Raw genomic sequence first — 18,955 nt, forward strand, 5'->3', positions numbered from 1 at the left:
AACCAAAATACATGAGTGGAAGTGAGTGGAAGGCATGGTGACTATCACGGAGATTCATTTGGTGACCCCAAGAGACCCTAAGTTCCTGTGAGAGGCCCTTCCTCAGTACCTTCTTTACTGACCTGATTTTAACTCTATAAGAAGCCTTCACTTAAAACATTTATTGACATCACAGTAATAGTTCTCTGTACTTGCCATCATTATAAAGATTCCAAGATAACCAAAAGGATCAGATGTTTATTTATAGGACAGAATAAACACAACTGTGTTTAACAGGTACCCTCACCTTTTTACTCGAACAACTTACTTTAGATCACATATTACTGCATATACTCTTCCCAATTTGTCCTGGCTATAACCCTGGAAGTTGAATTTATTGTTCCTATCCAAGTATTCAGGCAAAACTTCCAGCAGAGTTTCAGTGATGACAGAGATAACATTTTGCTCTTCAATAAGATGTCGAGCCTGCAGAACGTATGAAGAATATTGTTTTTAGTATTAACTCATTATAGTATGGACTTTATTTATTTATTCATTTGGTTGGTAAGTCATTTTGAATAAATGTTTGTCGAGCATCAAACACACTCCTCAGTCTCACAGGATAGCAATTTCTGAGAAATTATTTTCTAAAAGTAAAAATTCCCTACTCCTCAGCAACTAGAAAACACCTGTCTGAACACCCCAAGCCCACTACACAGGTTATTTACATGAATGTTTACCACTGTTAATCACACAGTGAGCAAAGTACAACAAACAGATATATTTCAGGCTTCTGTCATATATATTTTCTATTCTGACATCTCCCCCTTACTAGCAATCCAATTTCTCTTCCCCATTCTTTTCTCTGGCCTTTGAAAAGAGAAAGTAGGAACTTTCCAGAAGAAACAGGAAAAGTAGTAGTATAAAAAGGAAGCAGAATCCTCCACCCTCCTCCTCCCAAGCCTATGCAGCTCCATCTCATGCAAATGCTCAACAGTTATACTCTCCTCCTGCTTTGTTTTATCTTACTCTATTCCCCCACCCCTAAAAACAACAATAAAAAAAAAAACAAACTAAAGAACAAAAGAATAGCAAAAAAAAAATTTTTTTGGTATTAAAAAGGCACTGTTCCTAAGTTACTCTAGACACTGAGAAACCATCCCTAGGTTTCACCTGCAGGAATGAGCACTATTGGACCAAGGTAGTGCCATCACTCCCACTCCACAAATTACCTAGCCCTTGGGTATCATTAAAGCATTTTCACATGCAGATACCACTGAAGCATTATTCAATTTTCCACATGTAATTAGACCAACATAGTGACTCAGAAATTGTTTTAATTCAACACTAACTAAAATTCTTAAATAATAAAATAAATATTACTTAGAAAGATTGCCAAGACTAATCAATACATACCAAAGTAGGAACAGTAAACATCTGAACTGAGAGTGCAGTTATAGAGATACTTCTGTCATGATCATCACTGATATAGTCTTTCTGTAGCTGCTTATAATACTGGAAGATAAAACAATAAGTGGAGAAGCAATTATAAATAAGTACTGAAAACTTTTAAAATCCCAATTTTAACAGCTGCTACATTTGTTCCTATGTATAAGATGGCAAGTATTATAACTCCTATTTATTAAGGGGAGATACTATGGTCAACAAAAATTTACTAGAAAGAGAATAACAAAAGACTGAATATGAATTCAGCTACCCAACCTAGCATAGTTGGATAGTGAGAACTATTTAAAAAAAACACAACAAACATACACACACACACACACACACACACACACACACACACACACACAGGTAAAAATCACAGAGGACTGCAAAGGTGCAGTATATACTTTCTCCAAACAGAATCTGGGGCAATCTTTAGCAGATTTTACCCCAATGGAATAGGGCAGGGACTATATTGAAAGTATTTAAAAGCTGATATAACCCAGAAAACCAACCATCAGATTCAATCCAGCCTTAAACAGAATGGATGCTGGCTGTACATAACTTCTTCTACACACTGGTGCACACCAACTGAAAATCAATCCTGATATCTTGGGAGAACAAAAATAATAATACATCCAGTCATGCATCAAGCATCTATTATACGTAAGCACAGTGTTAGATCCTTGACCTACATATTTAATTTCAACCATTAGGATTCATACAAAGTTTAGGAGGTAACCATGGTATACAGAAAAATATCATATAAGGAGGGAGAACTGCTGTTGTATAAGGAAAAAACTTCATTTCAGATCACAGATATGGTCCAATATTCTATCTCTAATGAGTTTTAGAAGAAGAGAGTTGATAATTTGAGTTGTCATAACCTTTAAAGAAACCAAATGTCTTAGTTGCTTTTAACCATCTACTTATAAAATCCAGGAAGTGCAGGTATCTTATCCCACAGTATCATTTGCCTATGACAATCATTATTTCACTCTCTGCTTCCAATTCCATCCTGGGTCTACCTCTGTCCTAAGTTTTACAGAATTTCCTGCCACTCAAAATCAGAGTAAACTAACAAGTATTTACTGGATACCTCTGTATAAGGCAAAGCAGAAGGTTAAAGAAGTACATGTTCTAACTAGTCTAACTTGAGAGAGAGAGAGACAAAAAATATAACAATATAAGGGATACACAATAGATCAATAAAACAATATTAAAAAGCTATAAGATTTATCTTTATATTCTAGCCTCAAATAGTTAAGTATAACTCTTGCCCATCAAATATCTGCCTCCTTTTAGCATGTATATCTGTTCCTTTTCCCTGCTATGCCTTTCAACTAGTCACTGCTCTTGTTATAATTTTACTAACGGACAAATGATTAGAAAAGATAAATGTATTCACGAATGTGATAACCTCCTATTGCTTTTTCCAGGCAAACAATAGGGCATTTTCCACCTATCTCCTCTCTCAGACTACTGTTTCCATACTACCAAATGTGAAAATAAATGAACTTTTTGACAGAGAAATGAACTATAAAATTAAATTCTTGCTTCATAATTATCCCCTTTGTTTCCATTATTTCACTTACAAAAATGGTTTTCTATTTCTATTTGTTGATATCTATTTATAAAGAGCAATTACCTTCACAAATTCCATAGCAAAGAATTTTTTGTATTCCATCTCCATAAAAAAACTGCTGAAGATCAATTCGTGAAGGATCTTACGGGCACCTATACATCATTTTTTGGGGAAGTGGGAGGAGTATCACCAAGGCAAAAAAAAATTCCAGCTATTAGTAGTGGCAGAATATTATAAAAATATTTCACATGCTAATAGACCTCAAGGACTCAAATGTTAGTGGCATTTATTGAATTAATATTTAATAGCTAGAATTTAAAATACATACATGTAATGCCTTTCCCCTCTTTTTCTGTACCCCTCTCACTCCTGTACCTTACTTCATCCTACTTCTCCCACCTTTCTCCATTCCTTTTCATTATGTTTCACTAAAGACTACTCTTACTCTGTACCTTCCCTTCTCCATCCCCTTTAACCTTTCTCTCACCTTTTACTTTTGGTTCTTCATTTAAATTTTAAAAATGAAAATTAACATAGCTTTTATAATGGCACTACTACATGAATGCATACATACTCTTTTTACTGGTTCTGACTAAATGAAAAGGCACTATTATTAAAAGGCATTATCTCTGGGTTTTAACACAGAATACATATTGATTGGTTAACCTCACCTTCAACGTATAATATCTTATCAAGTTCACTGATTTAATAAACACAAGAGATTAAACTCCACTTTAAGGTCATAATATTCCTCTGCTTCATGGCAAGAAGCACAAGTAAAGATCTACCTACCTTTATAAAGCTTTGCATCCCAAAGCATTAACCTGCTTATGAGACAGGGATTCTCAGAGCCAGGTTCTTCTCTAAGGCATGCTTGGCAAAAGATCTGCCTGAAGTCACCTACAAACAAAAAAAGTCATGTAATTTTTATTCTTAAAGTATATTCTCCCAAAAGTACATTTCCTATAATAACATATGAAAAAACTAACAGTGATCGTCCCACACTTGATGTCAAGAATTATTCTGTCAATATCAAAGAATCAAGAGCCAATGAAACATTATTCACAGCATCTGAAATGCAATCCTGAAAATAAGCAAAATGTATAAAAAACAAACAAAAACCATTTTATTTTATACTCAATGACATTTTAAAATTTGTGGCTATTTAAAAAGACAATATTTTATGAAAAATAAGAAAAGCAGGTTATATGCTTACTTGAATAGCTCATAATTTTATTCATCCAGGACCCCAGACGCAAAGCAAATTTCTGATGAGCCATAACCTCAGAGTGTAATACTTCTACATGAAGTGGATGTTGAGAGACATTTTCTGAATGACTCTAGAAATGAAAGGAATATTAAAAACAAACTAGTTTTAAAATTTTTGTTTTAACTAAGTAATCTACTCTTCAAAAAAAGAAATCATATAACTGTTGCAGTTCCAAATCTCGGGGTCTAAATGCTCCAATCTTACCTTTACTTAGGATGTCAAACCACTTCAACAATATAATTGTTTTACTTGGGCTCTTGTAATGTGCATTCCTCTTAAAATTCTCTTTTTGACTCTAATTCAGAAAATTACCTTTATATCTTCCTTTGCTTCCTGGCAAGCAGCAAAAGCACCTGCTTTAACAGCCCGACGGCCCTAATTATAGACAAACATGAGAATTAGGTAGTAGATTGACAATCCCAATCAATAAGTAATATAAAGCCCAAAGACCCAATAAGCTCTTAATTATCAATCATTTGTTGACTGCCTAAAAGTCCTAAGATTGACAATACCTAGAAGATAAGCATAAATGTTTAGCAGCTTTATGTAGCTTCAGAACTTTCAATACCACTAGTGGAGAGTTTCTATACTTTAGGATTCTAGATTTCCTGCTTGGCAAGAATGTCAATTATTTACTTATTGTAGTATATTCTATTTCTATCAGATAATAATAAGTTAGGTTTACTAAACTCCTATTATATGTCTTAGATAGTTTTCATGAGTAAACTTAAAATTCTTCATCATGTGTTCCATAATACACTTGTGGTCCACTAGTGGGTTAGAGGTATGGCCAGGATATTGATTCCTCAAGCCCTAGAATCACAATGCTAATTACTAGTGCCATGATGTTTCTTCCACCATCTTACACTCCTCTTGAGGGTAGGGATTAGGTTAATGTTCCTTCTGCATACCCGAAGAACACATTTTGCTTTGGATGGGTGTTAAATAAAAGCTGAGCCATGCTATCAATATTATTCTAAAAATAGTTTTAATAGATGATGTTAACTAACCAACTTCTCATAATTCATGCATTTATTCATTCATTCAATAATTGTAGAAACAGACTGAGGTTGAGTTGACATTCTTAACAACTCCTTGCCAAGTATATTCAGTAACTTTCTAATTATTTAGAAGAAAAGAGGAAAATCAGTCATCTTAAACTGTTATACACACACAGAAAAATCAAGTTTCAACCAATTTACTTACGCTATGAAGAATAAATGAAGAGGATGGTTGTACCTAACACACTACTAAGGCACTTGGCAAGGGCCAGTCAACACCCAATTTCCAGGAAGCTGATGAAGACAGAATAATAATTCAAATGACACTCACGAACCTCTTTGTCTATGGCAGTGGTGTGCAACTGCGCCTCTGCGAGCTCACAGTCAAGAGCTCTTTGTAGACTGTATATGACATGGTCATATGAATGGTGTTCATCATTGAAAAGGACACAGTAGTAGCTATCATTTTTCTCTCTGTTTAAAAAAAAAAGATATATATTCAGACACTGCAACAAATAAACAAAGGAAAACATGAAACACAGGCTAAAATAATATATGCCATTGATGAAGCAGCACCATGTAGTTTCCTATGTATGGGAAAGTACCTCTGTAATACGAGTATAGGAGGTGATTTTAAGTGGTACGGTGCCATAAAATTTAAAAACCCTGATAAAAGTATTACCTTTTCCATGTTTGTTCCCCAATTCTTCTAACTTTCAGAATTAAAATATTATTCTCAGTAAGTGGCAGTATGTCTTTAACACCATTCTTAACTCTTGCTAATCTCCCACTTTGACAAAAGGAGACAGGCCTCAGGCTCAGAACCTTCAAGCAGGCAATGATAGACAGATTTTATTAACATTTAGTTTTTATTTAACTTACTTTTGTTTTTACCTTCTATTTATTTTAAGTGATAGTGGTTTTATAGCACATTTAAGTTTTTTTAAAAAAGGTATATAGATTTAAAGTGCCAGAACTACCATTTGACTGAGAGGCCTTAGACAAATCACTTAAGCATTTAATCTTCCTGAGATGACAGTATCTTTTCCACCTCTAAGAAGAGTATAATATCTACATTTGAGAGTGGTGTGAGGATCTCATAAAATACGTGAAAATGGCTGTCATGGGCTACACAAATGTCAGAAGTTATTATCAGTTTTAAACAGTTTATAATAACCTTTCACTAAATACTCAATTGATCCTCATAACTCTAAGAGGCAGCTTTTCTCAGGCCTCTGATACCTTAGGAAATAGAGGCTCAAACAGACTTCTCTATGGTCCCAAAGCCAATAAGCAGTGAGAATTAGAACTCAGATCTGTGAATTTGAAGTCCAGTGCCATCTTACATACATGACCACACTCAAGCAACCCACCCTTTTTACACAGGCATATTGCTAGTATTATGTTTACCAACACAAAGTTTCTTAAAGCATTTAACTGATGGAATCAACATATCTGAAATTAAAACCTTTGTGGACACAATCCCTGAAGATCTTTATTTTTCCAAACAGTTTATGGCCCAGCGAAAGTCAAAACAATACATTTAATGTTTTTAAAAATTGAAATTCTTAATTCTCTCTCCTAGGATAATACAAATAAACCCAGTAAACTAAAAAAACTGTATTTAGGTTTGTGAAACTCCTAATATTACTCAGGTAGAAAAATTCCTACAAGCCCCAAACTGTATTTCATATCAGGTCTAGAATTCTCTTTTGCATTTGTAAATTAAGAGCAAATATTACTGTCACTAAAAGACTTATGGTTGTTAGAAATTGCTGGGTTTTAGCTAAAAAAAACTGTTAAGGGAATTCCCTTGTGGCGCAGTGGTTAAGAATCCGCCTGCCAATGCAGGGGACACGGGTTCGAGCCCTGGTCCGGGAAGATCCCACGTGCCGCAGAGCAACTAAGCCCTTGCGCCACAACTACTGAGCCTGCGCTCTAGAACCCACGAGCCACAACTACAGAGCCCACAAGCTACAACTACTGAAGCCCATGCGTCTAGAGTCCATGCTCCGCAACAAAGACAAGCCACCACAATGAGAAGCCCATGCACTGCAACGAAGAGCAGCCCCCATGCACCTCAACGAAGAGCAGCCCCTGCTCGCCGCAACTAGAGAAAGCCCGCAGGCAGCACCCAAGACCCAATGCAGACAAAAATAAATAATACATAAATTTTTTAAAAAACAACTGTTAAATCCCTACACCTGAAATAATCCTAGATCCCAAAGCACAGGGCAAAGGGCTATCTCCTTATTCCTACCATCAAATATTAAAAAAAAAATTTTTTTAATTAATTAATTAACTTATTTTTGGCTGCGCTGGGTCTTTGGTGCAGTGTGCAGGCTTCTCGTTGTGTTGGCTTCCCTTGTTGCGGAGCACGGGCTCTAGGTGCACGGGCGTCAGTAGTTGTGGCACAAGGGCTCAGTAGTTGTGACTCGTGGGATCTAAAGTGCAGGCTCAGTAGTTGTGGCACGGGCTTACATGCTCCACGGCATGTGGGATATTCCTGGACCAGGGCTTGAACTCATGTCCCCTGCATTGGCAGGTGGATTGTTAACCACTGCGCCACCAGGGAACCCCCATCAAAATTTTTTCTTTTCTTTTTCTTTTCTTTTTCTTTTTTAATTTGATTTTGTTTATTTTTTTATACAGCAGGTTCTTATTAGTCATCCATTTTATACACATCAGTGTATACATGTCAATCCCAATCTCCCAATTCATCACACCCCCACCCCCACCCCCCCGCTGCTTTCCCCCCTTGGTGTCCATACATTTCTTCTCTACATCTGTGTCTCTATTTTTGCCCTGCAAACCGGTTCATCTCTACCATTTTTCTAGGTTCCACATATATGTGTTAATATACAATATTTGTTTTTCTCTTTCTAACTTACTTCACTCTGTATGACAGTCTCTTGATTCATCCACATCTCTACAAATGACCCAATTTCGTTCCTTTTTATGGCTGAGTAATATTCCATTGCATATAACTACCACATCTTCTTTATCCATTTGTCTGTTGATGGGCATTTAGGTTGCTTCCATAACCTGGCTATTGTAAATAGTGCTGCAATGAACATTGGGGCGCATGTCTCTTTTTGAATTATGGTTTTCCCAGGGTACGTGCCCAGTAGTGGGATTGCTGGGTCATATGGTAATTCTATTTTTAGTTTTTTAAGGAACCTCCATACTGTTCTCCATAGTGGCTGTATCAATTTACATTCCCACCAACAGCGCAAGAGGGTCCCCTTTTCTCCACACCCTCTCCAGCATTTGTTGTTTGTAGATTTTCTGATGATGCCCATTCTAACTGGTGTGAGGTGATACCTCACTGTAGTTTTGATTTGCATTTCTCTAATAATTATAGTGATGTTGAGCAGCTTTTCATGTACTTCTTGGCCATCTGTATGTGCTCTTTGGAGAAATGTCTATTTAGGTCTTCCGCCCATTTTTTGATTAGGTTGTTTGTTTTTTTAATATTGAGCTGCATGAGCTGTTTATATATTTTGGAGATTAATCCTTTGTCCATTGATTCGTTTGCAAATATTTTCTCCCATTCTGAGGGTTGTCTTTTCATCTTGTTTGTAGTTTCCTTTGCTTTGCAAAAGCTTTTAAGTTTCATTAGGTCCCATTTGTTTATTTTTGTTTTATTTCCATTACTCTAGGAGGTGAATCAAAAAAGATCTTGCTGTGATTTATATCAAAGAGTATTCTTCCTATGTTTTCCTCTAAGAGGTTTATAGTGTCCGGTCTTACATTTAGGTCTCTAATCCATTTTGAGTTTATTTTTGTGTATGGTGTTAGGGAGTGTTCTAATTTCATTCTTTTACATGTAGCTGTCCAGTTTTCCCCAGTACCACTTATTGAAGAGACTGTCTTTTCTCCATTGTATATCCTTGCCTCCTTTGTCATAGATGAGTTGACCATAGGTGTGTGGGTTTATCTCTGGGCTTTCTATCCTGTTCCATTGATCTATATTTCTGTTTTTGTGCCAGTACCATATTGTCTTGATTACTCTAGCTTTGTAGTCTAGTCTGAAGTCAAGGAGTCTGATTCCTCCAGCTCCTTTTTTTTCCCACAAGACTGCTTTGGCTATTCGGGTTCTTTAGTGTCTCCATACAAATTTTAAGGTTTTTTGTTCTACTTCTGTAAAAAATGCCATTGGTAATTTGATAGGGATTGCATTGAACCTGTAGATTGCTTTGGGTAGTATACTCATTTTCACAGTATTGATTCTTCCAATCCAAGAACATGGAATATCTCTCCATCTGTTGGTATCATCTTCAATTTCTTTCATCAGTGTCTTATAGTTTTCTGCACACAGGTCTTTTGTCTCCCTAGGTAGGTTGATTCCTAGGTATTTTATTCTTTTTGTTGCAATGGTAAATGTGAGTGTTTCCTTAATTTCTCTTTCAGATTTTTCATCATCTGAAGGAATGATGAAAAATCACTGTATAGGATGATGTGTATGGGAATGCAAGAGATTTCTGTGCGTTAATTTTGTATCCTGCAACTTTACCAAATACATTAATTAGCTCTAATAGTTTTCTGGTGGCATCTTTAGGATTCTCTATGTGTAGTATCATGTCACCTGCAAACAGTGACAGTTTTACTTCCTCTTTTCCAATTTGTATTCGTTTTACTTCTTTTTCTTCTCTGAATGCCATGGCTAGGACCTCCAAAACTATGTTGAATAATAGTGGTGAGAGTGGACATCCTTGTCTCATTCCTGATCTTAGAGAAAATGCTTTTAGTTTTTCACCATTGAGAATGATATTTGCTGTGGGTTTGTCATATATGGCCTTTATTTTGTTGAGGTAGGTTCCCTCTATGCCCACTTTCTGGAGAGTTTTTATCATAAATGGGTGTTGAATTATGTCAAAAGCTTTTTCTGCACTATTGAGATGATCATATGGTTTTTATATTTCAATTTGTTAATATGGTGTATCACATTGATTGATTTGCGTATATTGAAGAATCCTTGCATCCCTGGGATAAATCCCTCTTGATTGTGGTGTATGATCCTTTTAATGTGTTGTTGGATTCTGTTTGCTTGTATTTTGTTGAGGATTTTTGCATCTATATTCATCAGTGATATTGGTCTGTAATTTTCTTTTTGTGTAGTATCTTTGTCTGGTTTTGGTATCAGGGTGATGGTTGCCTCATAGAATGAGTTTTGGAGTGTTCCTTCCTCTGCAATATTTTGGAAGAGTTTGAGAAGGATGGGTGTTAGCTCTTCTCTAAATGTTTGACAGAATTCACCTGTGAAGCCATCTGGTCCTGGACTTTCGTTTGTTGGAAGATTTGTAATCACAGTTTCAATTTCATTACTTGTGATTTTCTGCTCATATTTTCTATTTCTTCCTGGTTCAGTCTTGGAAGGTTATACCTTTCTAAGAATTTGTCCATTTCTTCCAGGTTGTCCATTTTATTGGCATATAGTTGTTTGTAGTAATCTCTTATAATCCTTTGTATTTCTGCAGTGTCAGTTGTGATTTCTCCTTTTTCATTTCTAATTTTATTGATTTGAGTCCTCTCCCTCTTTTTCTTGATGAGTCTATAATGGCTTATCAATTTTGTTTATCTTCTCAAAGAACCAGCTTTTAGTTCTATTGATCTTTGCTATTGTTTTCTTTGTTTCTATTTCATTTATTTCTGCTCTGATCTTTATGATTTCTTTCCTTCTGCTAGCTTTGGGTTTTGTTTGTTCTTCTTTCTCTAGTTCCTTTAGGTGTAATGTTAGATTGTTACTTGTTTCTTGAGGTAGGCTTGTATAGCTATAAACTTCCCTCTTAGAACTGCTTTTGCTGCATCCCATAAGTTTTGGATTGTCGTGTTTTCATTGTCATTTGTCTCTAGGTATTTTTTGATTTCCTCTTTGATTTCTTCAGTGAACTCCTGGTTATTTAGTAATGTACAGCTTAGCCTCCATGTGTTTGTGCTTTTTACATTTTTTCCCCTGTAACTGATTTCTAATCTCATAGCATTGTGGTCAGAAAAGACGCTTGATATGATTTCAATTTTTTAAAATTTACTGAGGCTTGATTTGTGACCCAAGATGTGATCTATCCTGGAGAATGTTCCGTGCGCACTTGAGAAGAAAGTGTAATCTGCGGTTTCTGGATGGATTGTCCTATAAATGTCAATTAAGTCTATCTGGTCTATTGTGTCACTTAAGGCTTGTGTTTCCTTATTAATTTTGTTTGAATGGTCTGTTCATTGGTGTAAATGAGGTGTTAAAGTCCCCCACTATTGTGTTACTGTCGATTTCCTCTTTTAGAGCTGTTAGCAGTTGCCTTATGTATTGAGGTGCTCCTATGTTGGGTGCATATATATTTATAATTGTTATATCTTTTTCTTCGATTGATCTCTTGATCATTATGTAGTGGCCTTCCTTGTCTCTTGTAACACTCTTTATTTTAAAGTCTATTTTATCTGATATGAGTATTGCTACTCCAGCTTTCTTTTGATTTCCATTTGCATGGAATATCTTTTTCCATCCCCTCACTTTCAGTCTGTATGTGTCCCTAGGTCTGAAGTGGGTCTCTTGTAGACTGCATATATATGGGCCTTGTTTTTGTATCCATTCAGCAAGCCTGTGTGCTTTGGTTGGAGCATTTAATCCATTCACGTTTAAGGTAATTATCGATATGTATGTTCCTATGACCGTTTTCTGAATTGTTTTGGGTTTGTTTTTGTAGGTCCTTTTCTTCTCTTGTCTTTCCCACTTAGAGAAGTTCCTTTAGCATTTGTTGTAGAGCTGGTTTGGTGGTGCTGAATGCTCTTAGCTTTTGCTTGTCTGTAAAGCTTTTGATTTCTCCATCGAATCTGAATGAGATCCTTGCCGGGTAGAGTCATCTTGGTTGTAGGTTCTTCCCTTTCATCACTTTAAGTATATCATGCCACTCCCTTCTGGCCTGTAGAGTTTCTGCTGAGAAATCAGCTGTTAACCTTATAGGAGTTTCCTTGTATGTTATTTGTCATTTTTCCCTTGCTGCTTTCAATAATTTTTCTTTGCCTTTAATTTTTGCCAATTTGATTACTATGTGTCTCGGCGTGTTTCTCCTTGGGTTTATCCTGTATGGGACTCTCTGCGCTTCCTGGATATGGGTGGCTATTTCCTTTCCCATGTTAGGGAAGTTTTTGACTATAATCTCTTCAAATATTTTCTCGGGTCCTTTCTCTCTCTCTTCTCCTTCTGGGACCCGTATAATGCAAATGTTGTTGTGTTTAATGTTGTCCCAGAGGTCTCTTAGGCTGTCTTCATTTCTTTTCATTCTTTTTTCTTTATTCTGTTCTGCAGCAGTGAATTCCACCATTCTGTGTTCCAGGTCACTTATCTGTTCTTTTGCCTCAGTTATTCTGCTATTGGCTCCTTCTAGTGTAGTTTTCATTTCAGTTATTGTATTGTTCATCTCTTGTTTGTTTGTTCTTTAATTCTTCTAGGTCTTTGTTAAACATTTCTTGCATCTTCTCGATCTTTGCCTCCATTCTTTTTCCGAGGTCCTGGATCATCTTCACTATCATTATTCTGAATTCTTTTTCTGGAAGGTTGCCTATCTGCACTTCATTTAGTTGTTTTTCTGGGGTTTTATCTTGTTCCTTCATCTGGTACATAGCCCTCTGCCTTTTCATCTTGTCTATTTTTCTTTGAATGTGGCCCCCATCAAAATATTTGATCAAGAAAAGAGCTGAAGACTTGGACTAAAGGGAGACACAGTGTTCCAAAGTCCCCACCTTTGTTCACAGACCTCTCGGGGAACCTGGAAGTTGGTCCAGGCCAGGATCAAACTGGGCAATTTACTTCCCTACTGGGATGAATGGCTGCTACGACCTCGTAAATCCTTTAGAACAAGACCCCCAAAATGTTTTTTCTTAAAAAGCAGAAGCTCCTGATTAGGCTCTTCCTTTGGCTTAACTTCTGTATAGTGTCTTAAGAGAACATCTCATATAAATGGACATTTGGAAGTATTCCAATGAGGCAATTCTCTATAAAATCTTCATAATGATAGTTAAGTTAAAGCAGTAAATAACAACAAAGACATTTTTCAAACACCCATTTTGCAATATAAATAACCATCATGAAAACTTCTCCCTTTTAAAAATTCCCCCACCTTATCTGGAGTTGAGGAGGCAGTTCTTTTTCCTCTTCCCATACAGTCATTTCTACAATGTATTTTATCACTGAAGGGAATATTTTCCTGGCTTGGGCAATTACCTCTTCATTCAACGGACAGCGTAAGTTCTGCAAGAAAGTATAGAAAAACATACTACCAATGTTGTATACAAGTAAGTGGATGAGAAAGATAATGTTATTAATTTATAGCAATAATTTCAATGAGTTCATTTACACCATCCTCCAGGAATGAATTTAACTTCAGCTCAAGAGGCTGCTATTCACATCGGTTTAGCTTAACTCCTTGTGGCCAAGTTGGTGCTACAGATGACAGAAAGGAAAGAAGGCAAAACCACAGAGTTCTCCTTTATGATGCTCTTCCTTATGAATGTTCATCCCTGCCTGAATAATTACATCATCAGAGAACAATGAGTTATAGGCATTGGTTATCCCCTCCAGCTGACAAAAACTTTTCTCACTAATTTATTTCAACTGATCCTTATAGCCACTCTGTTAAGGCAGAAAATTAAAGGCGTTTAAAAGATAAAGGTCCCATCCAAGGTCAAAGAACCTCTAAACAGATATAAAAAGCAAGACTAAAATCTGGGCTTTTGACTCCCATGGGGGGGAAAAAAATGTTAATTTCATTACAAAATACCACTTCCTTAATAAAAGGCTTGTTCAAACCAATTAGCTAAAAAAAACGCATTTAAATGCTCTATGTCATAAACCATTATGGAAATGCAAATCAAAACCACAATGAGATACGTCTTCATACTTGCTAAGGTGTCTATAATCAAAAAGGGAGATAACAATAAGTATTGGCCAGGATGTGGAGAAATTTGAACCCTATACACTGCTGGTGGAAATGTAAAATGGTGCAATTTGGAAAACAGTCTGAGAGATGCTCAAAATGTTAAGTGTAGTTACCATATGACCCAGCAATTCTACTCCTAGGTATCTATCCAAGAAGAATGAAAACATGTATCTACGCAAAAACTTGTACACAAATATTTGTAGCAGCATTACTCATAATAGCCAGAAAGTGTAAACGACCTAAATTTCTATAAACTGATGAATGGATAAATAAAATGGTATGTAATCCATACAATGGAATATTATTTGGTCATAAAAAAAAAAGAATGAAGTACATGTTAAAAAAGCACTAAAGTTATACTTTAAACGGGTGAATTTTTTAATACATTATGCAAGTTGTAGCCCAATAAGATGTTTAAACAAAGCAGTAAGCAGGAAAAGAAACATAGCAGCTCTTTAAGACACACACACACACACACACACACACACACACATAAAATCCACTAGAAATTCAGTACAAGGCTTTTAATATTCAATTTTAACGTACCTGCTATAGACCGTACTAATGAACTGTATTTTATTCTGTGGTGACCAAAACATTAACCTACACATTTATTCTTTTGCACCTATTCCTTCTCACTCCCCAATGCTTTATTATTTTAATTTCTACCATCTCTTCAATATGTCACCTTTCCTCTGGAGATTTTGCTCAGAAGCTTTTGCTAGAGAGAGAGAAAAAAGAGTGCCAAAGGTACTAAGAGCAATATTAATCCACTGCGTTCCTATTTCTTATCTTTAGCTCAATATTTCCTTTCAATTCTTCAGAAAAGTAGTCTGAATTAAAGAGTTAAGAGAATCTACTCATTACTTCCATACTGTATCAATCAGAGGCTAAGTTCTTCAGAAGAGGTCTGGTAAGTACAGAATAAACTTTTTTTTTGTTTTTTTATTTATTTTTTGGCTGTGTTGGGTCTTCGTTGCTGCACGCGGGATTTCTCTAGTTGCAGCGAGCAGGGGCTATTCTTCATTGCAGTGCGCGGGCTTCTCATTGTGGTGGCTTCTCTTGTTGTGGAACACGGGCCCTAGAGCACGCGGGCTTCAGTAACTGCAGAGCGTGGGCTCAGTAGTTGTGGCTCACGGGCTCCAGAGCACAGGCTCAGTAGTTGTGGTGCACAGGCTTAGTTGTTCCAGGACATGTGGGATCTTCCTGGACCAGGGATCGAACCCATGTCCCCTGCACTGGCAGGCAGATTCTTAACTACTGTGCCACCAGGGAAGTCCAAGTACAGAAGAAACTTTTAAATAAATCATTTATAGCTTAGAAAATAAGAAGGTCCATTAGAGGGAACAAAAGGGTGATAATCAAAATAGATTTTAAAAAACCTTAATAATTAACCCAGAAATGTACTGCAGGACTAGAAAGAAACTTCTCTTAAATACACTTTAAGAGATACTGTCAAATGCTGGATGATGGGCTGATTAGTATCAGCCAGGTCTAATTACATTTGGTAAATCCCTATTATGGTTGGCACAATGTCACACGCCTGGCAGAGTATGGATTTCACACTCACCAAAGCAGAGATGAAATAAATGCGAAGTACAAAGGACTGTTGGGTGGCAACTGATTAGTTATATGCTAGCCATAAGTGTCCTTCTCTCACATCTAGATCATGATTCAGATCTAGAGTCATTGCAGAATATCCAGATTTACCTTCAGAATAAGGCTGAATGACCAATTACCTTTTGAATCTAATTATAAATCCAAAGAAATCCAAGAAGATCAGGTTAGTTCAGGACTAAATTCAGTGTACTGAGGCCATATGACTCAGGAAAACCACCAACAGACTGGAATCCCACGATGTAGGAAGAGGGAGGCTAGTTTTGTAAACTCGATGAGCAATTTAACTCCCAAGGATTCTTCAGCTACTTAACACAAAACAGTACAAAAACAGTTTTCTAGAATGATTAGTTATGGAATGAAGAGGATATAAAAATCAAGCCACAAAGCCCTCTGACTATATGCTAAACTATTTCAATACCCTTTAAACAAATATTGGAGGAGGAAATGGAAATAATCAGAATGAAAAGCGTTCTTAAAACAGAAACAAGAGGGACTTCCCTGGTGGTACAGTGGTTAAGAATTCGCCTGCCAATGCAAGGGACACAGGCTCGAGCCCTGGTCCGGGAAGATCCCACATGCCATGGAGCAACAAAAGTCCGTGCGCCACAACTACTGAGCCTGCGCTCTAGAGCCCGCGAGCCACAACTACTGAAGCCTGCGTGCCTAGAGCCCGTGCCCTGCAACAGAGACAAGCCACCCCAATGAGAAGCCCACGCACCACAACGAAGAGTAGCCCCTCCTCGCCCCAACTAGAGAAAGCCTGTGTGCAGCAATGAGGACCCAATGCAGCCAAAAACAAATAAATAAATAAATTTATTTAAAAAAAAACAGAAACAAGAGAATGAATTGAAAGGGACATCTGGTGATATTTAATCAAGCAAATTTTTTATTTGTCAAATGAAGGAATAATCATTTGGAATCAGGACAAATAAATGAGTAAGAGAGAAGAGGCAATCTAAAAATAGAGGGCTGAGGGACTTTCTGGTGGTCCAGTGGGTAAGATTGCGCTCCCAATGCAGGGGGCCCGGGTTCGATTCCTGGTTGGGGAACTAGATCCTGAACGCATGCCACAACTAAGACCCAGAGCAGCCAAAATAAATAAATAAATATTTTTTAAAAAACAAATAAATAAAAATAGAGTGCTGAACGATAAGGTATATGTTAACGATAGGTGAATGGGTAAAGAGTATATGAATATGCTTTGTACTCTATTTTTGCAACTTTTTACAAATTTGAAATTATTTCCAAATTCAAGGTTAAAAAAAAAATGTGCTAGAGTCCAGATTCTAAAGATCTGAATTTTAGTCCCAACTGTCACATTGTCTGGATTACTATGGCTCTTTAATACATTTAAAATCTATTGGATCTATTCACACTCATAACTCTTCAGTTTTTCCTGGCAATTCTCATAAATTTTTCCAGAAGAACTTCTGATTACTTTTGTCAAGTTCCAAAAGAGAATTTGGCTGTTATTCTGATTGGGAATATAATGAATTTATGGACTAATTTTGGAAAAACTTTTATCATTTGTAATGCTGAATCTTCCAATCCAAGAATGAAATGTGTCTTCTGATTTTTTTTTCATGCCCATACTCCCATAGGAGCATAGTTTTAAAGTTTTCTTAAAACAGACCTGGCAGATTTCTTCTCGGCTTTTTTCTATGTTGTTATTTTTTTTCCGATGGTATAGCAAATGGGATCTTTTCTTTCACTACATTTTCTAAAAGCTATTGCTTGTAAGGGCATTCAAGAAATATTTTTTCTGTAACAACCTAAGTGGGAAAAGAATTTGAAAAAGAATAGATACATGTATATGTAAATAAATAAATAAAGTGACTTGCCTGAAAAAAAAAATTTTGTTGAATACATTAAACTAATGATTTTTAGTATGTAAGTTCCGTAACTAACAACCTAACTAAACTCTACTATAGTTTCTAATTCTTTTTCAGTTAATTTTCTTGGGTTTTCAAGGTATAAATCATGACTATTTCGCCTCCTCTCCAATATTTATGTATTTTAGTTCATTCTGTTTGTCTATTTGACTGACTTCCAGAATAGCGGTAAATAATAACAGCAATAGTAAATTTCCTTATCCTGTCTCTATCTATAATGGGAATACACTAGTGCTTCATCACCAAGCATGATTAACAGCTTTTGATTTGAGGCCAATAATTCTGGAAGAAATTGAAAATCTTATCAAAGAGCTACTTTCCCAAAAAGTGCCAGGCACAAACAGTTTCACAGATGAATTCCAAAAACAGTTCATTCTAGGAATGTAGGCATGATTATGTTATATTATTCTGTCAAACTTGATTTTACTTGTTAATGTTTTATTTAGGCTTTCAGCATAACAATTATTAATACAACTGATTTATAAATTCCATATTATGTCAGATCTGAAGTCAACATAATGTTGGCTTTATATAACAAATTTGGAAAATTCCCCTCTTCTGCCCTCTATGTTCAGGAGCAATTTGTATGTTTTTGTTATCTGTGTAGTGTTTAAGTAATTGAGTGATTTTTATTTATTTTTTATCTTTTTTTTAAATACAGAGAAACAGAGAAACCAGTATAATAAAAACAACTTTTACCTAAATTTAGTAACTCTTTTTTCCATATATGCTTCCTTTTTTGTTGTTCAAGTTATTTTAAGGTAAAAAGTAGTCATCATGATATTTTACTCCTAAATACTTTAATATGTATTTAACATGGACATTTCCTTACATAATCTTAATACCCTTATTATAAATCTAATAACATTAACAATAACTTTTAAATATTATCTGATATCTTGACCATATTCAAGTTTCCTAATTATTCCCCAAATGTCTATCACATTTGGTTATGCCTCAAGTCATTTACATCTAAATGAATCTCCCATGCCCACCCCTAGACTTTTGTTCTTCATGACTGAGGTCAGGCCAATTTTTCCTATAAAAAGTCCTACATTCTAGATTTATCTTGAAATGTCCTATATATTATATTTATCTTCCTTGTGGTATTCTTTATCTTGTTCATCTCTCCCCTGTATTTCCTATAAACTAGAAGTTAGATCTCAAGGCTTTATTAAGTTCAGGTAAAACATTTTTAGCAAGAATATTTCATAAGTGAGACTATGTACTTC

At 35.9% G+C, this 18,955-nt stretch overlaps 1 protein-coding gene across 6 annotated transcripts in view; it reads right to left on the minus strand.

Moving 5' to 3' along the window:
- Positions 1–18,955, minus strand: part of UBR1 (ubiquitin protein ligase E3 component n-recognin 1) — a 141,418-nt gene that overhangs the window by 75,332 nt on the left and 47,131 nt on the right. For all 6 annotated transcript variants that reach the window (XM_082388701.1, XM_082388700.1, XM_082388702.1 and 3 more), the window contains 8 exons: positions 13,393–13,523; positions 5,617–5,755; positions 4,593–4,655; positions 4,227–4,350; positions 3,803–3,910; positions 3,074–3,162; positions 1,396–1,494; positions 308–465 (listed from right to left, as the gene is read on the minus strand). In XM_082388701.1, the coding sequence (XP_082244827.1) occupies positions 308–465; positions 1,396–1,494; positions 3,074–3,162; positions 3,803–3,910; positions 4,227–4,350; positions 4,593–4,655; positions 5,617–5,755; positions 13,393–13,523 (911 nt within the window). The remainder of the gene's footprint in view (positions 1–307; positions 466–1,395; positions 1,495–3,073; positions 3,163–3,802; positions 3,911–4,226; positions 4,351–4,592; positions 4,656–5,616; positions 5,756–13,392; positions 13,524–18,955) is intronic.

This window comes from Balaenoptera borealis (genome assembly GCF_965194805.1).
Source record: "Balaenoptera borealis genome assembly, chromosome: 3".
NCBI lineage: Eukaryota > Metazoa > Chordata > Mammalia > Artiodactyla > Balaenopteridae > Balaenoptera > Balaenoptera borealis.